The sequence below is a fragment of the Neomonachus schauinslandi genome, chromosome 9, assembly GCF_002201575.2.
Source record: "Neomonachus schauinslandi chromosome 9, ASM220157v2, whole genome shotgun sequence".
Taxonomy (NCBI): domain Eukaryota; kingdom Metazoa; phylum Chordata; class Mammalia; order Carnivora; family Phocidae; genus Neomonachus; species Neomonachus schauinslandi.
In genome coordinates, this window is record NC_058411.1 from 31,456,131 (window position 1) to 31,482,137 (window position 26,007).

Sequence of the window (26,007 nt, forward strand, 5' to 3'; positions counted from 1 at the left end):
AAAAAAAAAAAAGTATAATGGGAAGGAAGAATTTCCTAACAGATTCCAGTTAAAATACCTTATTTTTGCCAATTTTACAAAAATGTATGACTATGTGAACACAGTGCCAGGGCTTCTGCCTGAGGCCTGGAAGGGGCCTATGGCTTAAACTTCTTTAGTTTAATGTAAATATGTCTTGGGTGTTATGCAGCACAATGGTTAGTTATTTTTTTTTTTATTCTTATGTTAATCCCCATACATTACATCATTAGTTTTAGATGAAGTGTTCCATGATTCATTGTTTGTGCATAACACCCAGTGCTCCATGCAGAATGTGCCCTCCTCAATACCCACCACCAGGCTAACCCATCCTCCCACCCCCCCTCCCCTCTAGAACCCTGTTTGTTTTTCAGAGTCTATCGTCTCTCATGGTTCGTCTACCCCTCCGATTTCCCCCGCTTCATTCTTCCCCTCCCGCTACCTTCTTCTTCTTCTTCTTTTTTTTCTTAACATATATTGCATTATTTGTTTCAGAGGTACAGATCTGAGATTCAACAGTCTTGCACAATTCACAGCGCTTACCAGAGCACATACCCTCCCCAGTGTCTATCACCCAGTCACCCCATCCCTCCCCCCCCACCCCCCACTCCAGCAACCCTCAGTTTGTTTCCTGCGATTAAGAATTCCTCATATCAGTGAGGTCATATGATACATGTCTTTCTCTGTTTGACTTATTTCACTCAACATAATACCCTCCAGTTCCATCCACGTCGTTGCAAATGGCAAGATCTCATTCCTTTTGATGGCTGCGTAATATTCCATTGTATATATATACCACCTCTTCTTTATCCATTCATCTGTCGATGGACATCTTGGCTCTTTCCACAGTTTGGCTATTGTGGACATTGCTGCTATAAACATCGGGGTGCACGTACCCCTTCGGATCCCTACTTTTGTATCTTTGGGGTAAATACCCAGTAGTGCAGTTGCTGGATCATATGGTAGCTCTATTTTCAACTTTTTGAGGAACCTCCATACAGTTTTCCAGAGTGGCTGCACCAGCTTGCATTCCCACCAACAGTGTAGGAGGGTTCCCCTTTCTCCGCATCCCCGCCAACATCTGTCATTTCCTGACTTGTTAATTTTAGCCATTCTGACTGGTGTGAGGTGGTATCTCATTGAGGTTTTGATTTGGATTTCCCTGATGCCGAGCGATATTGAGCACTTTTTCATGTGTCTGTTGGCCATTTGGATGTCTTCTTTGGAAAAATGTCTGTTCATGTCTTCTGCCCATTTCTTGATTGGATTCTTTGTTCTTTGGGTGTTGAGTTTGATAAGTTCTTTATAGATTTTGGATACTAGCCCTTTATCTGATATGTCATTTGCAAATATCTTCTCCCATTCTGTCGGTTGTCTTTTGGTTTTGTTGACTGTTTCCTTTGCTTTGCAAAAGCTTTTTATCTTGATGAAGTCCCAATAGTTCATTTTTGCCCTTGCTTCCCTTGCCTTTGGCGATGTTTCTAGGAAGAAGTTGCTTCGGCTGAGGTCAAAGAGGTTGCTGCCTGTGTTCTCCTTTAGGATTTTGATGGACTCCTGTCTCACATTGAGGTCTTTCAACCATTTGGAGTCTATTTTTGTGTGTGGTGTAAGGAAATGGTCCAGTTTCATTCTTCTGCATGTGGCTATCCAATTTTCCCAACACCATTTGTTGAAGAGACTGTCTTTGTTCCATTGGACATTCTTTCCTGCTTTGTCAAAGATGAGTTGACCATAGAGTTGAGGGTCCATTTCTGGGCTCTCTATTCTGTTCCATTGATCTATGTGTCTGTTTTTGTGCCAGTACCATGCTGTCTTGATGATGACAGCTTTGTAATAGAGCTGGAAGTCCGGAATTGTGATGCCGCCGGCTTTGCTTTTCTTTTTCAACATTCCTCTGGCTATGCGGGGTCTTTTCTGGTTCCATACAAATTTTAGGATTATTTGTTCCATTTCTTTGAAAAAAGTGGATGGTATTTTGATGGGGATTGCATTGAATGTGTAGATTGCTCTAGGTAGCATGGACATCTTCACAATATTTGTTCTTCCAATCCATGAGCATGGAACGTTTTTCCATTTCTTTGTGTCTTCCTCAATTTCTTTCATGAGTATTTTATAGTTTTCTGAGTAAAGATCCTTTGTCTCTTTGGTTAGATTTATTCCTAGGTATCTTATGGTTTTGGGTGCAATTGTAAATGGGATCGACTCCGTAATTTCTCTTTCTTCTGTCTTGTTGTTGGTGTATAGGAATGCCACTGACTTCTGTGCATTGATTTTATATCCTGCCACTTTACTGAATTCCTGTATGAGTTCTAGCAGTTTTGGGGTGGAGTCTTTTGGGTTTTCCACATAAAGTATCATATCATCTGCAAAGAGTGAGAGTTTGACTACTTCTTTGCCAATTTGGATGCCTTTTATTTCTTTTTGTTGTCTGATTGCTGTGGCTAGGACTTCCAATACTATGTTGAATAGCAGTGGTGATAGTGGACATCCCTGCCGCGTTCCTGACCTTAGGGGGAAGCTCTCAGTTTTTCCCCATTGAGAATGATATTCGCTGTAGGTTTTTCATAGAGGGCTTTTATGATATTGAGGTATGTACCCTCTATCCCTATACTCTGAAGAGTTTTGATCAAGAAAGGATGCTGTACTTTGTCAAATGCTTTTTCTGCATCTATTGAGAGGATCATATGATTCTTGTTCTTTCTTTTGTTAAGGTATTGTATCACATTGATTGATTTGCGGATGTTGAACCAACCTTGCAGCCCAGGGATAAATCCCACTTGGTCATGGTGAATAATCCTTTTAATGTACTGTTGGATCCTATTGGCTAGTATTTTGGTGAGAATTTTTGCATCCATGTTCATCAGGGATATTGGTCTGTAATTCTCCTTTTTGATGGGGTCTTTGTCTGGTTTTGGGATCAAGGTAATGCTGGCCTCATAAAATGAGTTTGGAAGTTTTCCTTCCATTTCTATTTTTTGGAACAGTTTCAGAAGAATAGGTATTAATTCTTCTTGAAATGTTTGGTAGAATTCCCCTGGGAAGCCATCTGGCCCTGGGCTTTTGTTTTTTGGGAGATTTTTGATGACTGCTTCAATTTCCTTAGTGGTTATAGGTCTGTTCAGGTTTTCTATTTCATCCTGGTTCAGTTTTGGTAGTTGATACATCTCTAGGAATGCATCCATTTCTTCCAGGTTATCGAATTTGCTGGCATAGAGTTGCTCATAATATGTTCTTATAATTGTTTGTATTTCTTTGGTGTTGGTTGTGATCTCTCCTCTTCCATTCATGATTTTGTTGATTAGGGTCATTTCTCTTCTCTTTTTGATAAGTCTGGCCAGGGGTTTATCAATCTTGTTAATTCTTTCAAAGAACCAGCTCCTAGTTTCGTTGATCTGTTCTACTGTTCTTTTAGTTTCTATTTCATTGATTTCTGCTCTGATCTTTATGATTTCTCTTCTCCTGCTGGGTTTAGGCTTTATTTGCTGTTCTTTCTCCAGCTCCTTTAGGTGTAGGGTTAGGTTGTGTACTTGAGACCTTTCTTGCTTCTTGAGAAAGGCTTGTATTGCTATATACTTTCCTCTTAGGACTGCCTTTGCTGCATCCCAAAGATTTTGAATAGTTGTGTTTTCATTTTCATTGGTTTCCATGTATTTTTTTAATTCTTCTTTAATTTCCTGGTTGACCCATTCATTCTTCAGTAGGATGCTCTTTAGCCTCCATGTATTTGAGTTCTTTCCGACTTTCCTCTTGTGATTGAGTTCTAGTTTCAAAGCATTGTGGTCTGAAAATAGGCAGGGAATGATTCCAATCTTTTGGTACCGGTTGAGACCTGACTTATGACCTAGGATGTGATCTATTCTGGAGAATGTTCCATGGGCACTAGAGAAGAATGTGTATTCCGTTGCTTTGGGGTGGAATGTTCTGAATATGTCTGTAAAGTCCATTTGGTCCAGTGTGTCATTTAAAGTCTTTATTTCCTTGTTGATCTTTTGCTTAGACGATCTGTCCATTTCATTGAGGGGGGTGTTAAAGTCCCCCACTATTATTGTATTGTTGTTGATGTGTTTCTTTGCTTTTGTTATTAATTGCCTTATATAATTGGCTGCTCCCATGTTAGGGGCATAGATATTTACAATTGTTAGATCTTCTTGTTGGATAGATCCTTTAAGTATGATATAGTGTCCTTCCTCATCTCTTATTACAGTCTTTGGTTTAAAATCTAATTTGTCTGATATAAGGATTGCCACCCCAGCTTTCTTTTGGTGTCCATTAGCATGGTAAATGGTTTTCCACCCCCTCACTTTCAATCTGGGGGTGTCTTTGGGTCTAAAATGAGTCTCTTGCAGACAGCATATCGATGGGTCTTATTTTTTAATCCAGTCTGATAGCCTGTGTCTTTTGATTGGGGCATTTAGCCCATTTACATTCAGGGTAACTATTGAAAGATAGGAATTTAGTGCCACTGTATTGCCTGTAAGGTGACTGTTACCGTATATTGTCTGTGTTCCTTTCTGGTCTATATTGCTTTTAGGCTCTCTCTTTGCTTAGAGGACCCCTTTCAAGATTTCCTGTAGGGCTGGTTTTGTGTTTGCAAATTCCTTTAGTTTTTGTTTGTCCTGGAAGCTTTTTATCTCTCCTTCAATTTTCAATGATAGCCTAGCTGGATAGAGTATTCTTGGCTGCATATTTTTCTCATTTAGTGCTCTGAATATATCCTGCCAGTCCTTTCTGGCCTGCCAGGTCTCTGTGGATAGGTCTGTTGCCAATCTAATGTTTCTACCCTTGTAGGTTACATATCTCTTCTCCCGAGCTGCTTTCAGGATTTTCTCTTTGTCTATGAGACTCGTAAGTTTTACTATTAGATGTCGGGGTGTTGACCTATTTTTATTGATTTTGAGAGGGGTTCTCTGTGCTTCCTGGATTTTCATGCCTGTTTCCTTTCCCAAATTAGGGAAGTTCTCTGCTATAATTTGCTCCATTATACCTTCTGCCCCTCTCTCTCTTTCTTCTTCTTCTGGGATCCCAGTTATTCTAATGTTGTTTCGTCTTATGGTATCGCTTATCTCTCGAATTCTGCCCTCGTGATCCAGTAGTTGTTTATCTCTCTTTTTCTCAGCTTCTTTATTTTCCATCATTTCATCTTCTATATTACTGATTCTCTCTTCTGCCTCATTTATTCTAGCAGTTAGCGCCCCCATTTTTTATTGCACCTCATTAATAGCCTTTTTGATTTCTACTTGGTTGGATTTTAGTTCTTTTACTTCTCCAGAAAGGGTTTCTCTAATAACTTCCATATTTTTTTCAAGCCCAGCTAGTATCTTTAAAGTGATGATTCTGAACTGTAGATCTGACATCGTACTAATGTCCGTATTGAGTAGGTCCCTGGCAGTCGGTACTACCTCTTGTTCTTTTTGTTGAGGTGATTTTTTCCATCTTGTCATTTTGTGCAGAGGAGAATAGATTAATGAGAGAACAAAATGCTAGCAGAGTAACAACGTCCCCAGAAAATATACTCTAAACAAATCAGAAAAGACCTGAAGCAGTGGGAAAAGAAAGGGAAAGAGAGAAAAAAGAAAAAGAAAAAAAAGAAAAAGATAAAGATAAAAACAAAAACAAAACAAAACAACAACAACAACAAAAAAAAAAACCAGAATGTGATCAAATATGATCAGGCTGGTATATAGATCAGTGCCACACACTAGATTTGGGGTGTATTTTGGTCTTTTAGAAGAAGGTGCCTCCCAAAATTTTAAAGAAAGAAAAACTTATATATTTACAAAAATAAGGGTTGATATGATGAAGGGATGGAATATGACTGTAAAGATGGAAATTATAAAAAATTTTATAAAAGGAATTGATAAGAAGTTGTTTGAAAAAAGAAAGAAGAGGATTTAAAAAAAGAAAAAAAAAGGGAGAGGATGTGATCAGGCAGGGGAATAGAAAACACCATATACTAGAGATTTAGGGTATATTTTAATCTGTTAGAAGAAACTATCTCAAAATTTTAAAGAGAGAACAACTTATATATATAAGCCAAAAATACGGGTAACTACTATGAAGGGATAGAATATGACTCTAAAAATGAAAAATAAAAATGTTTTTTTTTAAAAAAGGGATTGATAAGATGTTGGTTGAAAAAGGGAAAAAGAAAAATTCAAAAAGAAAAAAAAAGAAAAAAAGACAGTTAAAAAAAAATTAACTTTGAAAGACTACAGAATCATGGTAAAAAAGCCATGAATTCTATGTGCAGTAGTCCCCTAGCGCTGGAGTTCTGCCGTTCTCATTGATCGGTAAACGTGGCCTTGGCTGGCTGTTCTTGCTGATCTTCTGGGGAGGGGCCTGTTGCCGTGGTTTCCAAATGTCTCTGCCGGAGGCGGAATTGCCCCGCCCTTGCCCCCTCCCGGCTAAGTAATCTGCTCGGGTTTGCTCTCCGGGGCTTTTGTTCCCTGCGAGCTTTCCGTACAGCTTTGGAGGCGGAGAGTGAAAATGGTGGCCTCCCAATCTCCGCCCCGGAGGAGCCGAGAACTCGGGACCCCGCTTCTCAGTGAGCCCCCAGAGAAAAGCCGTCAGTCACTCCCGTCTCCCCGGTCTCCAGCCGCACTCCGTGCTCACCTGGCCTGTGACCGCGCATTTCTATCTCTGGCACCCGACCCCGGGTGGAGTCTCCAAACCCAGCAGATCCCTGCGGTGCACTCCCGTGCGGCTCCTCCCGGGGGAGGAAGGTGAGTCTCCCCGGATCTGCCGCTTGTTGGGTCCCTGCTGGAGGAGCAGGGGCCCGACTGTGCCGTGGATCACGGTTTATGGCAACCCGGAGCTGAGAGCCTGCGCCTGGGCTCCGCCTCTGCAGCCGGCTTCCCTGCTCCGTTACCTGGGAGCTCTGCCACACTCAGGCACCCCCGGTCTTTCTGTGACCCCGAGGGTCCTGAGACCACACTGTCCCGGAGGGTTCCAGCCCCCGCTTAGTCACCAGAGTGACGTCCCGCAGCGGAGCAGACTTTTAAAAGTTCCGATTTTGTGCTCCGTGGTTCTATCACTTGCCAGAAGCGGCCGACGGAGGCCCCTCCCCTGCCGTCTATCCTCCCGAATATCGCCTCGGATTCACTTCTCCGCACGTCCTACCTTCCAGAAAGTGGTCGCTTTTCTGATGAGAGAGTTGTTGCTCTTCTTTTCTTCGATCTCCTGTTGAGTTTGTAGGTGTTCAGAATGGTTTGATTCCTATCCAGCTGAATTCCTGAGAGGAGATGAAATCCAGGTCTCCTACTCCTCCGCCATCTTGCTCCCGAATCCTGGGCTGACTTTTTAAGTATAGATGACTATGCAGTCTTTGGGTTGGCAGGGACCTGATAGCTGATTTAGGATTCCAATATTAAAACTGGGAAATGGACACCCAGACTTTCCAAGGGTTTTCTAGGCACAGCTGCTTTAAAGGAACTCCAGTTCTAGATTCTCAAATTCTGTATGTATTCTTTCATAAAATCAGTGTTCCTGGGCGCCTGGGTGGCTCAGTTGGTTAAGCGACTGCCTTCGGCTCAGGTCATGATCCTGGAGTCCCGGGATCGAGTCCCGCATCGGGCTCCCTGCTCGGCAGGGAGTCTGCTTCTCCCTCTGACCCTCCCCCCTCTCATGCTCTCTCTGTCTCAAATAAATAAATAAAAAATCTTTAAAAAAAAAAAAATCAGTGTTCCTAAGAGAGTGCCATTCTCCTTTTCCACTTCCCCTTTACCTTTCTTCCACTTTAGAAAAAAAAAAACAAAAAACCCCCGGAAAACCAAAAATACTCCACAAATTTCTGACCATTTGAACCCTAGCACATGGTGCATTGCTGTGAGGTATAAAAACCTCCAAGGTGCAGAAAAACTGAGGAGGGTGTGGAATAGGTAATGTGGAAATATTATTTCAAGGAGGAAAAAAGAACGATGTAAAATTTCTGTTAAAAAAGGACTTGTAGGACTTCAGATCCCCCAGAGGATGCAGTGGGTGGCTCCCACTGCAATAACTACAATGTGGTTACATCACAAAAACCATAAAGGTGTCAGAGAGGTGTGGTAACAAAGTGTGCTAGAAGAACTCAAGTTCTGAAGAAGGAAGAGCCCCTCTAGCCCACTCGGAGGTGCGGACCATCGTCTCTTCTAGGGGCTTCTGCATGGACGCTGCAGATTGGGCTGCAGCTGGGGTCAGAAGAAATCAGAATTTGCAATGGCCACATGGGTTGATAGGACAGAGTAGAATCTAGAGGTGCCCCAACCACATGGCCAATCTTACCTGTAGGACATTTGCTAAGTGCTGGGGTTGTCCTGGGAGCTATGGGATTGGGCTGGAGAGGCAGAATGCAGGTCCCACGTTAACACAGTGTTTTGGAGACAAAGTCCCCCTCCCCCCCAGTGGGAGGGGTCTGCTCCATGGAGCTTTTGCCAGATTTTGAACCTGCCCAGGGGAAGGAGAATAAAGAACTAAGCTTAAAATCTCCAAGGGACAAAACATTCAGAGCAGAGGTCAACAGAGACTTGTCAGACTCTCCACTAAAAGCCCAAGAGGTGGGACACCTGACTGGCTCAGTCTGTAGAGCACGCAACTCTTGATCTTAGGGTTGTGAGTTCGAGCCCCACATTGGGCATAGAGATTGATTAAAAAAAAAAAAAGCCTAAGAGGCTTACAGTCGAGGATGGGGCTGGACCAGGAAGGCTGAGTGAACTATCCTGTAATTTCCTGGTGCTTAGGACACAGACCCCAGTTAGAGAAAGGCACCTGCAACAAGCACCCTCCAGGTCTTGACTTTGAGACATCTGAAACCAGAAGTAGACGTATTCCTACTAAAGAAGCAACCCAGCGCTGACCTAGTTCCTTCTGATTAGATTGAGAATGGTCAACCCCTTACTTTATTTTCTCAAGAGTAGAATGGGTAAATGCCATATGGAGGAAATCAGCTTTAGTCTCTGTGTTAGTCTGCTAGGGCTGCGATAACAAAATCCCACAAAATGGGTGACTTAAACAACGAAATTGTATCTTCTCACAGTTCTGGAGCTTAGAAGTACAAGAACAAGGTGCTGGCAAGTTTGATTCTCCTGAGGCCTCTCTTGGCTTGCAAATGACCAGCTTTTCCCTGTGTGCTCACATGACCTTTTCTCTGTGCACACACATCACTGGTGTCCCTTCTTCTTATGAGGACACCAGTCTCATTGGATTATAACTTCATTTAACAGAGAATGGAAAGAACAGTGTAAGAGACAAGTAGAGCGCAGGTGATCTAGCATATATGAAATTGAAGTCCTAGGAGGATAAGAAAGAGAAAATAAAGCAGAAGCAATATATGAAGAGACAATAACTAAAAGAATTTCCTAAAACAAATGAACTAGACTAATTCTCAGATTCAAGAAACTGTAACCACAAACAGGATAAATATAATACACTGAGGCACATCATACGTCAAACTATTAGAGACAAAAGATAATGAGAAAAAGCCCAAAAGCAGCCTGAGAAAATACACAAATCATCTATAATGAGCAACAATAAGATGGCCAAATTATGGCAGCCAGAATATAATAGAATGATATCTTTAAGGTGCTTAGAGAATTAAAACCTGCCAACCTAGAATTCTATATCCAGGGAAAATACCTACCAAAAATGTAGGTTTAATAAAGACACTTTTAAAAAAGAAATTATAGAATTTTAATGCAATCACTCGGCAGCCCTCAATGAATTAATACATCTAAATATTGAGTAGTGACAGGTGGCCAACATCTTAAAAAGAAAGGCAATTAAACATTATGTGCCTCCTGATAAAAAGAACACAATACTACTGATAGGCTTGCCAAACAACTCTGAATAAAACCTCAGGATCCATCTTTCAGTTTGCAGGAAGCACAGAGGACAGAGGAGTATATTGTACTACATTGTGAGCATACAGTTCACGAAATCCAGACTTCAGAAACGATAGGTCAAAGGGCCCATTTTCTCCAATAGGTACATTCTAATGAAAAAAGGAAAGGATGGACAGGAGGAAGCCTATTGTTTAAGAAATGTAAAAGACATATTAAATAAAACAAAAACCAAGCAAAACTATTTAGGAATGTACACTTGGATAAATAAAATTATTAAAAATGCAGAGAGGTGATTACTATAGAGATCAGGATAATAGTTGATTTCAGGGGAGGAAAAGGATTGTAATTGGAATGATGCACATGGGGCATGAAAATGGCCAGAAAAAAATTCCATTTTTTGACTTGGATGTCGGTTTTAAGGGGTGTTTACCTTAAAAAACTTTATTAAGCTCCACTTTTTGTGCTGTTTTCTGTATCTTTTTAAAATTTCTCAATGAAGAAAAAAATTAGTAAATAATTATGGGTCAAAGAATAAATCACAATAGAAATACAATTTTCTCAACTAAATAAAGATGAAAACATGACATCCTGGCATTCATCCCATGGATGCTACATGGGTATTTGGCTATAAAATTTTCTCTTCACATACCCACCCCCACAATAATTTTTTTCTTGAGTTATAACTTACATATATTAAAGTACACTTTTATTGAGGAATAACTTAAACCTATGCCAGGATGTGCTTGTTGCCCCAGGGTAACTCCAGTGATTAGAAAGTTCTTCCATAAGTCTTACTCTGTTTCCTGGTAGTTGAGTGCTGGCTTACTGAGAATGTCCCCTTCTGGATCCTCTCCAGAGATAGCATCCTCCTCCCCAACATTCAGTTTAGCAATTCCTCAAAGAAATGGTGTTAGTTTCTTTGCTGAACTGATTTCTGTCCTCCGGATTTGTTCTACCTTTGTTTAAGGATTAACTAAATAAGCTCATCGGATGTAGCCTGGCTAGACCAGAGAAAATCTTGGCTTCTTGATATTAAGTGTGCTACAGGGTGTTTTAGGAGGTACACTCAGGATCACATAAGCTGTCTTTGTAGGCCACAGAACCCATGATCTGCTCATACTTGGAGTTGACTAGGAGCCCCCATGGTTTCCACGTGGGCTGTGGTTGGTCCTAGATCCCCATCTTTTACTTGATGCTTGGGTTTCTTCGTACACAAGACAAGAACAGGACCTTATGATTATCTTTCTTGTTGGATTCCCTAACTGGTAATTGAGGGGTTTGTTTTCTCTATATTACCCTTCAACATTACATCATGAGCCTATCACAATAAGTCTGTCTCTTTGATCGTCATCTTGTTCTGCATGTAACTAGCACCTTTTGGATTATTTTCCATAAACCTTGGTTCATTTGGGGAATTCACCCTTCCTGCCACTCTTCTGACAACCCACCCACATTCTTTTCTTTCCCTTTGTTCATATATCTTTCCTTTTTCTCTCTGTTCTTTTTATTCTTTTTTTATAACTTTCACTATTTTTATAATTAAGTACTTCCTGTTACCAAAATAATACAGGTACATAATTTTTAAATCAAATTAATATATTACAAAACTTATTTTTTAAAAATGCAACAGTTCCTTTCTCTTCCTGTAATTTAGGCTATCTTTGAATTTTCAGTTTTGGACATCGTCTGTTGACTTTCTTGAAATCAGCTGCCTTTCCAGAATGGGAATGTTTGATCTAGTATCTGGAGGGTATTTGCCTGGCAGTTGAGCCATAATTCTAAGAGCCGAATAGAGGTGTGAATTTCACAGATCCGTGCACAGATTTTTGTTTAATCCCACCCTCCACTGCACCTGGTGTCTCCAGGCCAAAACCTCTTTAGGTCAACTTCAGCTGGCAACCCCTAGGTCTCTGCCTGTGTGGGGAATGGGCAGCTTTGTGGCCATATGTGCTCAGAGGAGGAGCACAATGGCGTAACTGCTCTTTATACAGGCTTTTAACTCCTCCTGGTTTTGGCCCTACCCTTGAACCTGGCTTCAGGGATATTTAGCACCTCTCATCTTTATATGTAACCTCTCTATATTTAAATGTTGGCTATTAATTCATAATTTTAAAACTAAAAATCAGCAATGTTCAGCAAGCCAAACATATGAGGATTAGATGCGGCCCTTGGGTTCTAGCTTTGAATGCTTAGATGATGAAAACTCTGTGGGGAAATTCCTACTCTAATCTACTGCCTCTTTGATTTAAACAAAATATGGGATGAGGCTGAGCTCGCTCTCTCAATGCATGCCTGTGTGCCAGTTGCACAGAGATACTAAGGCAGGCTAACATGGGGAAGCTGCCTTGCTGTTCTATGCCTTCATGGTCCGACGGGCCATCAGCATTTATTGCATACCTGCTGTGTGCTTCACAGTGCATACGAAATGCTGAAGAGAACTACATGGAGAGCAGTCCTGAACGTGAGCCAAAAGCAAGGACAGCCTTTTCTCCTCCACTCTCCTGTTCAAAAAGACCGAAAGTCACAGGGGAACTCCAGTTCCAAACTCCAAATGAATACATTTCATCGTATAAACAGTATGGACTTAGCAAATCAGTTAAGTAATTTGCGTAGGGCTTTACAGTAGGCTGAGGAAATCATTTTGAGATGTGAGACCTAATAACCACCATAAAACTTGCTAGATTAGGCAAGATTAGGCTTAGTTTTTTAGTTGATGTCAAGTAATAACTCATTTTCTAAAAACCTCTCTAAAAATTAAAGGAATAGGAGCGCCTGGGTGGCTCAGTCGTTAAGCATCTGCCTTCGGCTCAGGTCATGATCCCCGGGTCCTGGGATCGAGCCTCACATCAGGCTCCCTGCTCAGCGGGAAGCCTGCTTCTCCTTCTCCTGCTCCCCCTGCTTGTGTTCCCTCTCTCACTGTCTCTCTCTGTCAAATAAATAAAATAAAAATTAAAGGAATAGAACTGGGAATTTTGCTGTGGCAAAGTAAAAGCCCATCAGAATGTTTTACACCTCTGAAGTATGCAGGAAGAGCATCTGTTTTAATGCGGTGATTCTGAAGATAAAATAAACAGACCAGCAGTTATGTATAGAGCCAGTGTGGTATATTGGAAAGAGCATTAGGCTTAAAATCATACCTGGATTCAAGTCCAGTGCTGCCACTGACTACCTGATTGAGTGATTCTAGGCAGGTTATGTAACAGCAGTTGTCTGAGCTTTAGTTTCTTCTGTAAAAATCCTCCCCCTCCCAATGCGCCTCATATCGTGAAATGACTTAACAGTCTCGGAAGCTTTCTGAAAAATGTGTGTTTTCAAATGTAAGGCACTGTTACTGCTATGTATAGTAAGATCAGCGTCCACAGATCCATAATTTGCAAAGCATTTGCTCCCTAGTAACTTAGGTATGGAAGTAATGAATTTGGCAACATGTGGTGGAGGTGGGTGTCTCTGGAAAATCTTCATGTTATCTTCTCCTTCTCTTTCCCCTAATTCTTGTTGGAAAGGACTTTAGGGTTTTTACAGATAAGACTTGCTTCCCGGGTGCCTGGGTGGCTCAGTTGGTTAAGCAACTGCCTTCGGCTCAGGTCATGATCCTGGAGTCCCTGGATCGAGTCCCGCATCGGGCTCCCTGCTCGACAGGGAGTCTGCTTCTCCCTCTGACCCTCCACCCTCTCATGCTGTCTCTCTGTCATTCTCTCTCTCTCAATAAATAAATAAAAATCTTAAAAAAAAAAAAAAAAAGACTTGCTTCCCTTGAGATATACTTCTATGCTAAGACCTTACTATTTATGGAAGGAAACATAATGTAATAGAGTTGGGAGGCCTGCATTTAAACTCCTGATCCATTTGTCTTCTAGTTTCGGCTTTGGAAAAATTGTTTAATCTTGCCAAACTTATTTCTTCATCTGTAAAACAAGAACATTAGCAATATAAACAATACAACCATAGTAATAATATCTACCTTCTTAGGGATATTGTTGAGGGTATTCAGGAGCTACTCTACAATGATTGTTATTCCTCATGAAGAAAGCTTTCTCCCTTTTAACTTTTCTTGGAAAAACTTACAGTCCAAGGCATTGTCTTCCTCTGGTGCCCTCAGGAATGGCTGGTTGAGTTGTTGTTAACATCAAGGCTGCTCTTGATTCATCAGTAGTTAAAGAGGGGGAACGCTCTGTGACAGATGTTTCCCTGAATAGAGGGGGAAACACACACTTCCACTGCCCAGTCCCCACAACCACCCCCACTGCCAGCAGGCCAAGGGAGTAGGCTGGAGACGGCGATAAATGCATGTTCCCGGGCCTGCATGTGTGTGTGTGTGCGCTCTGTCTCTCCTCTTTCTAGACATGCCTTCACTCTCAGTGGGTTAGGCCTAGGCATCTCCTTTTTACCTCCCTTGTGACTGGAAGAACAACTGTTTCTAATGGGTCACAAGTAGTTGGTTGTAAACACATGTGACGTACAGATGATGAAAGAAGAACTAGTATAATTGATTTTTTTGTGCAATTAAGCATTGCTGTCTATGGAGTTCTTTGAGCTTTACTGACAGCATTGGCTGTCCCCGTCTGACTTTTTTTTTTTTTCCTAACTCTTAGGTGGTTATGTGATCCCCAGGAAGCAGCCACTGCTCTTTGTATTGTCACTACCCTGATTTAATTTTTTTTGAGATTATTTATTTATTTGACAGAGAGAGAGCACAAGTGGGCAGAGCGGCAGAGGGAAAGGGGGACTCAGGCTTCCCGCTGAGCAGAGAATCCAATGCTGGGCTCAATCCCAGGGCCCTGGGATCATGACCTGAGCTGAAGGCAGATGCTTAACCAACTGAGCCACCCAGGCGCCCCTCACTACCCTGATTTAATTCTTACGGTTTGAGACTTAGAGACCCAGAGAATGTTCACACGGGACTTTTGGAATTACTGAGGTTATTTGGACAACTCTTTTAGATATAGCAAGAAAAAGAAGTAGTCCCTTGCCCCTCAGAGCAGTAACCTTTTAATTCTACCAGTGGTGTCAGGAATGAAATAGATTAATTGCCTCAACAGGTACCTGCCAAACCTCATTTTGTAGATAATAGCTTTAGCCTTCTCTTTCAAGCCTTGTTCCAGAGAAAATGATGAGGGGGTTTACTTCAGTTTGTTCACTTACTGAGTATCCTAACTTAAGACATTATGCAAAGCCCTATGGGTGACTGAAAGAATAAACACTTTCTTGCCCTCAAAGAACTTACAGTCTTAGAAATATGAGAAAAGGGGATGTGTGTGTGCACATGCTAAATTTAAAAGTGGGTTCCAGAGCCCATAGAAAAGGTAATTAAGGGAGGCTTGAAGAGATTTTGGGGATCAGTAAAGTTTTCATGGAATTAGCATTTCAGAGGACCATGAAGGATAGAGGTAGGATTTTAGCCCCTTTATTTCTCTGCTCTTACTATGGTAAAAATGCTATAGAAGAAACATCCAAATTTAACAGAAGGAATCCACACATTGGATGATGGGGCACACTAACGGAGATTGAGTTTTGTCCAGTATACTTACATTCTATAGTCAAATAAACTCACATCTTTTCATTCATGTGTCAAACATTCATTGAAAACCTACTCCATGCTAGGCACTGTTCTAGAGGCTTGGATGTGTAGCAAAGGAGCAAAAGACCCTGACATCATCGAGCTTACATTCTACCAACAGAAGCATACAATAAACAATAAACACAATAAATTATATTATGTTTAAAAGGTTAGAAGTGCTATGGAAAAGGAAAAAATAGAGTAGAATAAGGGGGATAGGAAGTAGTATTAGGGGGTCAGGGAAATGCAATTTTTTAGATAGGATGTTCAGTATAGACCTCTTTGAGAAGATCACATTTGAGCAAAACTTTAAAGTGGTGAGGGAGTTAGCCATGCAGAAATCTGGGGGAAGAACATTTTAGGTAGAACCTGTGGAAAGTTCTGAAGTGAGAATGTGCCTTGCGTGTTTGAGAAATAACAAGGAAATCAATGTGTTCAAGTAGAGTAAGGGAGGGGGGGGTAATAGGGGTGAGTGGGGCGCAAGGGGTATCTCTGTAGGCTGTTACCATGGGTGAAACGGGAGCCATTAGAGAATTCTGAGCAGAGGAGTGACATGATCTAACCTATTTTAACGGCATCACTCTGGCTGCGGAGTTGAGGATAGATGGTGGGAGTGGGGCTGCCAAAGATAGGAATGAGGAAAACTAGTAGGAGTCTCCCATATTACAGGCGAGTGGTGATGGTGGCTTGAACCAAGGTAATAGAGGTTTCAGGCTAGATGTATTTTGAAGGTAAATCCTGATCAGGATGTCCTGAAAGATTTGACTGGGGCAGAGGGGGAGCAGGTGGAGTTTCAGATGTCGCTTAAACATCCAGGTGAAGATAGATGTTGAACAGTTTGGATAAGAGAGGTATGAAATTCTGGAGTTCAAGAGAAGTTCTGGACTAGAGATAAAAATTTGAGTTTTGGTTGCATATAGGTAGCATTTAAAGCCGCAGGCTAGATGAGATCACCAAGCAAGTGAGTATAGCTAGTCAAGAGAAGGGAAGCAAAGACTAAGCTCTAAGGCATTCCAGTGTTAAGAAGTCAGGGAAAGGGGCGCCTGGGTGGCTCAGTCATTGAGCATCTGCCTTGGGCTCAGATCATGGTCCCAGGGTCCTGGGATCGAGCCCCGCATCGGGCTCCCTGCTCCGCGGGAAGCCTGCTGCTCCCTCTCCCACTCCCCCTGCTTGTGTTCCCTCTCTCACTGTCTGTCTCTCTGTCAAATAAATAAAATCTTAAAAAAAAAAAAAAAAAAGTCAGGGAGAGCAGCCAAAAAGGAAAGCAAGAAGGAGTGACCAAAGAGGTAACAGAAAATCCATGAGAGGGTGATCCTAGGAAGGCAGTGAAGAAAGGGGAGGCAACTATGTTGGATCTTGCTGATAGGTCAAATAAGTAACGTGAGGACTGAATTTAACCATTGGGTTCTTTGGTGAGTATCACCAAGCCCAGGTCTTATTGCTTAGGGAAGGACTGCGTAATTACAGAGATTTGATTGCCATTGTATCATTTGAGTAACCACTGTCGCCTTTTTCAACTTCTCTGCACCCGCACACTTACAAAGTGGTACCACCCCCTACAAAGTGGTACTGCTCCTTTATATATTTGCTCATCATCTTGCCCTATTAATACATTCTGCATAATTTTGTTTGATATTCCAACCTAGAACCTACCAGATAAGGTTCTCCCATGAAATGCTAAAAGCATTTCCTTTACCATAATCTGTCATTTTTACCTGAGTCTTGTCTTTTTTTTTTTTTTTTTTTTTTTTAGGTTTTTTTTTTTTTTTTTGAGAGAGAGTGATAGTGAGAGAGCACGAGCAGGGAGGAGAGGGAGAAGCAGGCTCCCCGCTGAGCAGGGGGGAGCCTGATGCAGGGCTCAAACCCAGGACCCTGCGATCATGACCTGAGCCAAAGGCAGACGCTTAACTGACTGAGCCACCCAGGCAACCAAGGGTTTTTTTTGTTTTGTTTTGTTTTAAATACTACTCTTTTTTTTATTTTTTAAAAGATTTTATTTATTTATTTGAGAGAGAGAGAATGAGAGAGAGAGAGAGAGAGAGAGCACATGAGAGGGGGGAGGGTCAGAGGGAGAAGCAGGCTCTCTGCCGAGCAGGGAGCCCGATGCGGGACTCGATCCAGGGACTCCAGGATCATGACCTGAGCCGAAGGCAGTCGCTTAACCAACTGAGCCACCCAGGCGCCCTAAATACTACTCTTAATGGTGTTTGCTAGGGGCACCTGGCTGCCTCAATCAGAAGAACATGCAACTCTCGATCCTAGGTTCGTGAGTTCAAGCCCCACGATGGGTATAGAGATTACTAAAAAAAAGAAGTTAAAACTTTAAAAAAAGGGGCGCCTGGGTGGCTCCGTCGTTAAGCGTCTGCCTTCGATTCAGGTCATGATCCCAGGGTCCTGGGATTGAGCTCCGCATCGGGCTCCCTGCTCCACGGGAAGCCTGCTTCTCCCTCTCCCACTCCGCCTGCTTGTGTTCCCTCTCTCGCTGTGTCTCTGTCAAATAAATAAATAAAATCTTAAAAAAAAAAACCAAACTTGAAAAAACAAACTATGTTCTCCACTAATTTCAATTTAACAATCATTTGTTAAGTTCTTCTTATATGCCCAACTTTGTTACTACTATCTTGGATACGTCAGCATAAATCTTGGAAGATCAAGGATATTTACCCTCTCCATAATGGCCAGTACTGTGTTGCTTGGAAATGCAAATTTATCTCCTGCCATCTTAATTTCTTATCTTCCATCAGCCCCTTCCAGTCATCTGGTCCCTCACTACCACTTTCACACTTCACCCTCCCTAATCTCAGTGTTACCCACCATGTCCCCATCCCATCCTCACAAAGGTGTTTGTCCTACCCATTAATTAATGGAAGGGGAGAAAATCCAAAAACTCTGACAGGAAAATTAATACTGGTATTTTATACAGTTGATTGATTTGGGGTTGATTTGGGATTGATTTCATTACAAAATACTTAAGTGTCCTATTCTATAGCCCCAAGTGCCATTGAGGACCTCTTCCTAACATGATTGATAAGTTGCTCTTAGACTGTAGCATCAAGAAAACTTGACCAGGCTGCTTTTACTTTTGGAGCTGAAAGCATAGTCATTCTTAGAGGGTTTTGTTGAAGCAAATAAAATTGACAAGGAACAGAAGTAACTAAAGTTGTCAAGAAATGGGAGTGGTGTCTTGTCCCTTGAAAGTCCTGAGGGGACAAATCTCTGGCTGAATGTTGTAGAAAAGGGAGCATAGGTAGGAAAGGGGAGGGAAATGAGGACTATACACTTAGCCCTTTGTCTTCTCTGGAGGGACACTTGGCCTTGGCATTTCAGAATGGTGTTTATTGGGGTTCTGAGTAAGGTGTTTTCTCTGAGTCCCTTGTGTTTCCCTAGGTAGTGAATCAGTCACTGACACTAGAATCTTATGAGATGGCCCACTCCTTTTCTAAAGTCTTGCAGTAGAATAGGTAAGGGGATTTATAGCCTTTTTCACCTCCCTAGCATCCCATCTGAACCAAAGGAAAGATGGAGAAACAGGAATTTTGGCCTTGACTTAACAAAAAAACCCAAAAAAACTACAAAGTGATGCCAATGTGTGGTGGGCCAGCCAGAGCAGATGGCTCAGAGAAATGAGCATTGGTTTGTACAGAAGTGGATAAACAAATGACAGCTCAAGAACGAATAAGGTGGTGTTTCCCAGGTATGTGCTGGTTTAGTCATTGGTACCCATTATTAGTGATTAGGTCTTGACTCAGCTAGGTAACCATGGGTTGAGGTTGATCTTCATCAGGCCCCTCACCACAGTCTTAGAGATGATCCTGAAGGGAGATTTTGTAGCTTATGTAGTTCTTAGAAAAAAATATTCCCTGGCTGACTCCTGCCAACTTGATCCTGCTGTTGATGGGTGCAGTCTGGCTAGGTAATGGAGACGCTGAGTTTTTACTGATATTGGCATCTTGACTTTAGCCATTTCTGATTGAAGAGATCTGGTTTATACAAATCTCCAGGACTGATAAAAATGTATTCTCTAATAATCAATGTGTCTAAACTATACAGTAGAAGCTGTATTCAATCATTTGAAACCTGGAAACCAGGAGAGGGACTATCGAACCTCCCTGAAGCCCATTCATTATTCTGATTCTGTGTACACAGCGTTGGATGCCTTAAACAAATGGCAGCCAAAGTTCTTCCTGTACCTGTTTTCACCATCAGTCTCTCGGCTCTGTGGAATTCCTAGGTATCTTTTTCAGATTTCTTAGGTATCAGTTTGGGTGGGAAGAAGGAGGAAAGACCTGTATTAAAATTGTTACTATGGGCGAAATTGGAACTTCTGGCTTCGGTGTGGTTGTGTTTCTCCAGTATTACCTCAACGAGCAGGGAGACTGGGTCTATACGCTGAAGAAGCTTGACCCTTTGGGATAGCAGACCTGCTTGACTCATCCTGCTCAGTTCTCCCCAGATGACAAATACTCTCGACACCAAATCACCATCAAGAAATGCTTCAAGGTGCTCATGACCCAGCAACCGCGCCCTCTGAGGGTCCCTTAAATTTCATGTCTCTTTTGCTACCCCTCAGAGACTTTCTGAAACCAAGCTCTTCAAACTGAGCCTTGAAGCCTTCTTATCACCCTTGCTCTTGGGAATCTGGTTTCATTGTTGCCTTTGATCTTGCTTGTGTGAAGCAATTGTGATAGCATCCCTCTTAAGGGAACAAGTTTGAATCTTCTTTCCATAGTTTGAATCATTGCTAGGTTATTAAAATGATTTGAAAGAAAAAGTAAATAAATAAATAAAGTTGCTGCCATGAAAAGAAGCCAGATGAGGTCACATTGCATGGAAGAATAGAAAGTTTTCCCATGGTCTGAATTTACAGATGTTGAGATCCTTCAATTATTCTTCAGGTCCAAAAGTTATTGTAATTGTATTCCAAATAACCTTTGACAGAAAGGTCAGTTTGGTTGATAAACTTAAGTTCCATGGTAGTTGATTCTTTAAGACATGAGACCCTCCATCTGTCTTTCTTTGGTAATACTCTAGAATTGCCCTCTCCTGAAACACTGTCCATTCAACAAGTGCTTACTGAGCACCTACTTTAGTTCAGGCATTGCACCCCCAGTTCTAGGTATGCAAGAGAGCCAGTTCTGCTCTCATGAACTATTCAGTGTTGGCAATGTGATGAAATTCCTGTGGTGATACTATGGAACTTGTGCTCAGGATACCATTGGATAGAATCTCCCCCTTCCCATTTTTAAGTTGAGAGCTTAAAAAGAAAACCAACTCATATGATAACTGCAAGAAAGATTTCAAAATATTTTATGAGCTTCAGACTCCATCCCTATGCAAATCCTTTCATCTCTTACAGGCCGCTGTTACAGTGGAAAGGATAGTGGGCATTATAGCCAAAAAGACTGGTTCAAATCTTGACCAAGAAGTCTCTCAAACTCTCTGAGTCACTTAAATTACTTTTCTTGGAGGCAGTAGGATTAAATAAGAGATTTTACTAGGTTTAACCCAAAGTTTCTTTGCTAGTGACTACTCCAGTGCAGGTATGGGTAGGAGTAGGGTGTTGGAAACGTGGAGTTCAGAAGGGACCCATGAGTGGGAATGCTACTTTTTGAATCAACCTTATATAGAAAAAACTATATATACCCAAGGGAACTCCTTGGAGGGTGGTAAGATCCCTGTATGGAGACAACTGTTTAGATTCCCATGGATCTCTTTTCCTTAATTTTCTTGTTTATTTTTATTTTGACTAGGCTCAGGTTACCTTCCACTCCTCCCACTCCACTCTAGGAACCCAGTGCACTCAGGCTACCTAGGGTTTCCCATCACGGCAGCCTACCTTGGTGCTAAATCTTTCCTTTTATTTTTATTTATTTATTTTTTATTTTTTATTTTTAGTGAGAGAGAGAGCACAGGCGGGATAGGAGGAAGAGCAGAGGCAGAGGGAGAGGAGGGAGAGAGAGACTCTTAAGCAGTCTCCATGCCCAGCGCAGAGACCAGCGCAGGGCTCGATCTCATGACTATGAGATCATGACCTGAACCAAAATCAAGAGCCAGAAGCTTAACCTACTGAACCACCTAGGGGCCCCTAGCCTTTCCTGATCAATGAAAACATATCAATTCTATGCCCTAGTCATTCTCCTTTATGGTTTATTAGCAAACTTGATGATGTTGGGTTGAGATATGAATAGCTTTATGTATGTTATCCATCCCAGATAATTCAAATATTAATAATGTCAGGGGCTTCTGAGTGGCTCAGTCAGTTAAGCTTCTGACTCTTGATTTCGGCTCAGGTCACTATCTCAGGGTCGTGAGATCAAGCCCCCCATCAGGCTCTGTGCTCAGCATGGAGTCTGCTTGTCCATCTCCCTTTGTTTCTCCCCCCACACTCTCTCTCTCTTTCAAATCAATCAATCAATCAATCAATCAATCAATCAAACCTTTTAAAAAATAACATCAAATATGATGGAAAAATTAGGCAAAGAACATTTTGTCACTGACCAAGTAGTGTAAGCACCTAGTGCTAGTTGGCAGATCTGAAAGCTCTTGCTGTCAAAAAAGAGATGTGTATGTACATGGCAATCAAGAGGGATATCTTCCATGAGTCAAAAGGGGAGGCGTGTCAGGAGGCCAAAAGCAGAAGACATCTTCTCCAGAACCAGATTATTTCTAGAGAAGGGATGTTGTGCTAGTCATTGTCCCTCTAGACACTGAGATGAGAAATGTGTGGAATGAAGGTTTGAACAAGGTGGCATTGGGAGTAGGGTGGAGGCATGTGGAGCAGAAACTGCCTGCTGCTACTTTGTGCCCTACTGGCCATGCTTCCGGTAGTGGCTAAGATGGTGTTCACTGCTTAGATGCGTGAACGCTGATTTGTTTGTGCCTGAATGCATCATAGGTTGCCAGAGTTGGCTGGGGACACAGGCTGGCCTATGTGTACTGAGCTGTTGATGGTTGCTCAGAAGCGACCTTGTTGAGAACATGGGTGCATGTGTTCTGTGTGTGATGCCCTTACCAGTGAAGTTGAACCTTTGAGATTATTCCAAGTTTATAAATGAGGATCTTAATTTGTGTTATAAGTTCCAGGCATCTGGTGCTTTTCTCAGTCACAGAAGAAGAAAGCCTACAGGATGGTCCTTAAAATATAACTTTTTATTAGTGGCCTCTTGATTTTAATCCATACATGGTGTCTTTAAGCCCCTTATTCTAATTCAGATTCTCAGTACTTGGGCTCTCCCTGTCGGGAAAGTGGCACAAATCTTTCTTTATCCCTAGCTCTCCCTGCTGTCAGGGTAACAAAAGGATTTTCTCCATTATTTTCCCAGTGGCTTTTGTGTGTTTGTTTGTTTGCAACCTTCATCATAGAAATTAAGGGCAAATGGATCAGAGGGTTTTTTGTGCGTGTAAGTAATTGTATGCTTCTGGTTCTGCATGTCCCTGGCTCAGATGCCTAACTATTCCCAAGTAGTTCAGTCTTATTTTGCTCATGACTGGCCTTTTCTAAGGTAACACTTGGGTTCTATCTTGAGGATCAAAAACTTGCGAAATGTTTTAAGTGGCTGGGGCTTCATTGACAATGGAATTGCAGTGGGTGGGCGTGGGCAATGCTTAAAGGCTAAATAAAGGCTCTTGGTAAGAGCACATATGCTGAGAGAATATTTCATCTTCCCTCTTTCCATAGCAACTTTATCTGTAAGATTAAGCATTCTCCTGGTGGCATAGTTAATAAAGATCTTGGCTCCACTTCAGAGCTGTTTGTCTGCCATTACTGGAACCTATTTACTTTTATCCATTTCATCATTTGATTTTTGTTTCCTTCTGTCTTCCCAGGTGGCATTGGTAGGGTGGTCAACGGAGCCTTCATGGTGCTGAAAGGGCATCGGTCTATTGTTAACCAGGTCCGATTTAACCCTCACACCTACATGATCTGCTCTTCTGGTGTAGAAAAGATTATCAAGGTGAGGCACCTTCCCCTTCTGTTCTTTAGACAAATTATTACAATTCATAATTGGAAGAAACTAGATCAATATATATAGGACCTCATACCAAAACATACTAAAGTTCTGTCAAAATTCTCCATTATTTTGGGGTGCCTGGCTGGTTCAGTCAGTACAGCATGTGACTCTTGATCTTAGGGTCGTGAGTTCAAGCCCCACGTTGCATATAGAGATTACTTAAGAATTTTTTCAATTATTTTAACATATTGTAAAATACTGAAAAATTGATATTAAAAGAGTGGTTTAAAACCCCCCTTTCAGGACCACTTTTAAAATAGTCACTAGGCTTTGAAACTAGACACCACTTGTATGCCACTGCATTTCCAATGGCCTTTGATCTTGAGTCTGATGCGTTCTGCTTTCCAAGCCTCATCTGGAAGCCACCATCCCCTTGGTTACTCGGTGTGACTTTGCATTAATTGCTGTACTAATATGGCACAGACATCACTAAGTGACTGCCAGAACTGTAGCTAAATTGTCGCAGAACATATCAAAAACCATGGCATGTGGTTGTGGTCGAGGCTAAACGCTTGCATTAATTGCACATCGACTGAATGAACTTAACCCGGTTAAGGAATGTGTCTAGAGCGTGCAACGGAGAGACCCGGCCTGGCCTGTGTCCACAGGAGGACGGCCCGCTGCCTGTCACTCACATTCCAGTTGCTACTGACCCTTTTCCACATCTGTGTAAATGAAGGTTTGGGGCAAATGATGAATCCTTTAGGATTCTCTGATAACTTGATTTTTAAGAAGGATAGATGATAATCACCCCCTAAAAGTTAAAACTCCTATTTTTTTTTTTTTCCCTAAAATGATACTGAAAACCTGAGGGAAGGTATCAGGAAAAAGGTAAAAATTGGTTTGTGATGATTTGGTGGTTTTCATTTCCTCCCTCCCTCTCTCCCTCCGTATAGAGTTAAACCAAGTTGTTTCGGAGGCAAGGGAAGCTATCAGAAATGTAACGTTGGAGGATGGGTCAATATTTTTATTTGTCCTCATTCCAAATTCCTTTATGTAAGTTTTATTGGTCCTGTGGATCAGGGCTGACTTTCATGATGGCACACATTTTCCGACAGAGCTGGAGCAGGACTTCTAGATCATTTTTACTGACTTTTTTTTTTTAAATAGATGGTGAGATTTCAATTATAAACTACCCATCTGAGGTTAATTACACAGCTAATTAGTGGTAAAGTCAGGATAGAGCCCTGTTCTTTGTTCTTCCCAGTGGCCTCTCACCCTCCCTATGCTGCTGAGAAGGCAGCAGGCAGCCAGAGGCCTCTGCAGGAGGTGGTCATCTCAGTAGTCCTTCACTGGACAGTCATGGATTGGCCCTGTCCCTTGAATTGCCATCTCTTCTCCTTTGGCCTATGACTAATGGGTTGGCACAGTAGCATGTCGTCTCTAGGCCTGTTGATGTCATTCTCTTTTTCAGATAGCTCTGCTCGAGCATCTCCTTTAGTAGAGAGATTCCTGCTTGGCCACGTACTCTGGGATGCTTCTGCACTTAGTCTCCCCAATTATTGTTTAGTCAACTGGAGTCCTTAACCTAAAGGTCATAGTGTGGAAACTAGCCAAGTTCTCAGAGGAATAAGAGAAGAAAATGTTTTCTCTGGGAGGTTATCCAGACTGAACTATGGAGCTCACTGCTTCCAGGTTCTAGTGGTGTCTGAACCCTGCCCCACCAGGAGGCTCATTTAGCCATTTGAAACCTAAAGTCAGTACAGCTGGTACCCTTAAACAGTTCTTTGAGTCTGCTCCCCAGCTGTCAAGTGAGGATGCTAACAGGGACTTGCCATCCTGGAGTGCCTTGTGAATTACCTGTCCCTGAACTGACTATTTTAATAAGCATCACTTTCCTGCTTGTATTTCTGAGAGGATCAGTGGCTCAAAGAGCATAATGTTCTAGCCCAGCCTGAGACCTTTTTTCTCTCCACTTCACTACACCTTCTCCCTTGTCCTTTATTGCTGCCGTCCGAGCCCAGAAAAGAAGAATCCCAGTTGTCGGGGCCAGCTTCTTCTTACCTATAACAGGTCTCTAGCCCCCGAATGTCCATGCTTAGCAAAAGAGGGGGTTTGTTATTTATAGTTAAGCCTGGAGGGGCAAGGTAGGGCAAATGCTGACATTTTTTTCTGAAAAGACCAATATTCATTTATTTACCTATGATATTTGTGATGTACTTAATGTGTGCCATTTGTGCTAGGCCTTTTGGGGAACATAAAGGCAAAAAAAGGTAATGCAGGTCACCCAGTAAGAGAGACAAGAAATAAATACAATGAAAAGCGCAATAGCTACACAAGAGATGGAAACAGAATGCTCTGGGGGAGGGAGAGATCTTTTCCCATCTGGGATAATCTCGGGCAGGTAACATTTGAGCTAGAATTTGAAGAATAAAGACTGCAAAAGGAAGGAGTAAGATATGAGGAATAAAAGTGGAGGCAATGGATAGTTAATTATTTTGTTGAATCAATAAATATTTATTGATCACCTATTGTGTTCCAGGCATTATACTTATGAATAATTGCTCAGAAGCAGTGAAGCGTAGGACCTGTTCAGAAAATGATCATGTTTGGCCAAAGGGAAGAGCACAAGAAGGGAGGACTAAGGGGCGCCTGGGTGGCT

General features: G+C 41.9%; 1 protein-coding gene and 1 pseudogene across 4 annotated transcripts in view; both read left to right on the forward strand.

Annotated features, from left to right (window-relative positions):
* Nucleotides 1-26,007, forward strand: part of DCAF5 (DDB1 and CUL4 associated factor 5) — a 105,111-nt gene that overhangs the window by 74,052 nt on the left and 5,052 nt on the right. For all 4 annotated transcript variants that reach the window (XM_021679735.1, XM_044917985.1, XM_021679736.1 and 1 more), the window contains exon 8: nt 23,221-23,348. In XM_021679735.1, coding sequence (XP_021535410.1) covers nt 23,221-23,348 — 128 coding nt within the window. The remainder of the gene's footprint in view (nt 1-23,220; nt 23,349-26,007) is intronic.
* LOC123325692 lies at nt 19,699-19,935 on the forward strand (annotated as a pseudogene).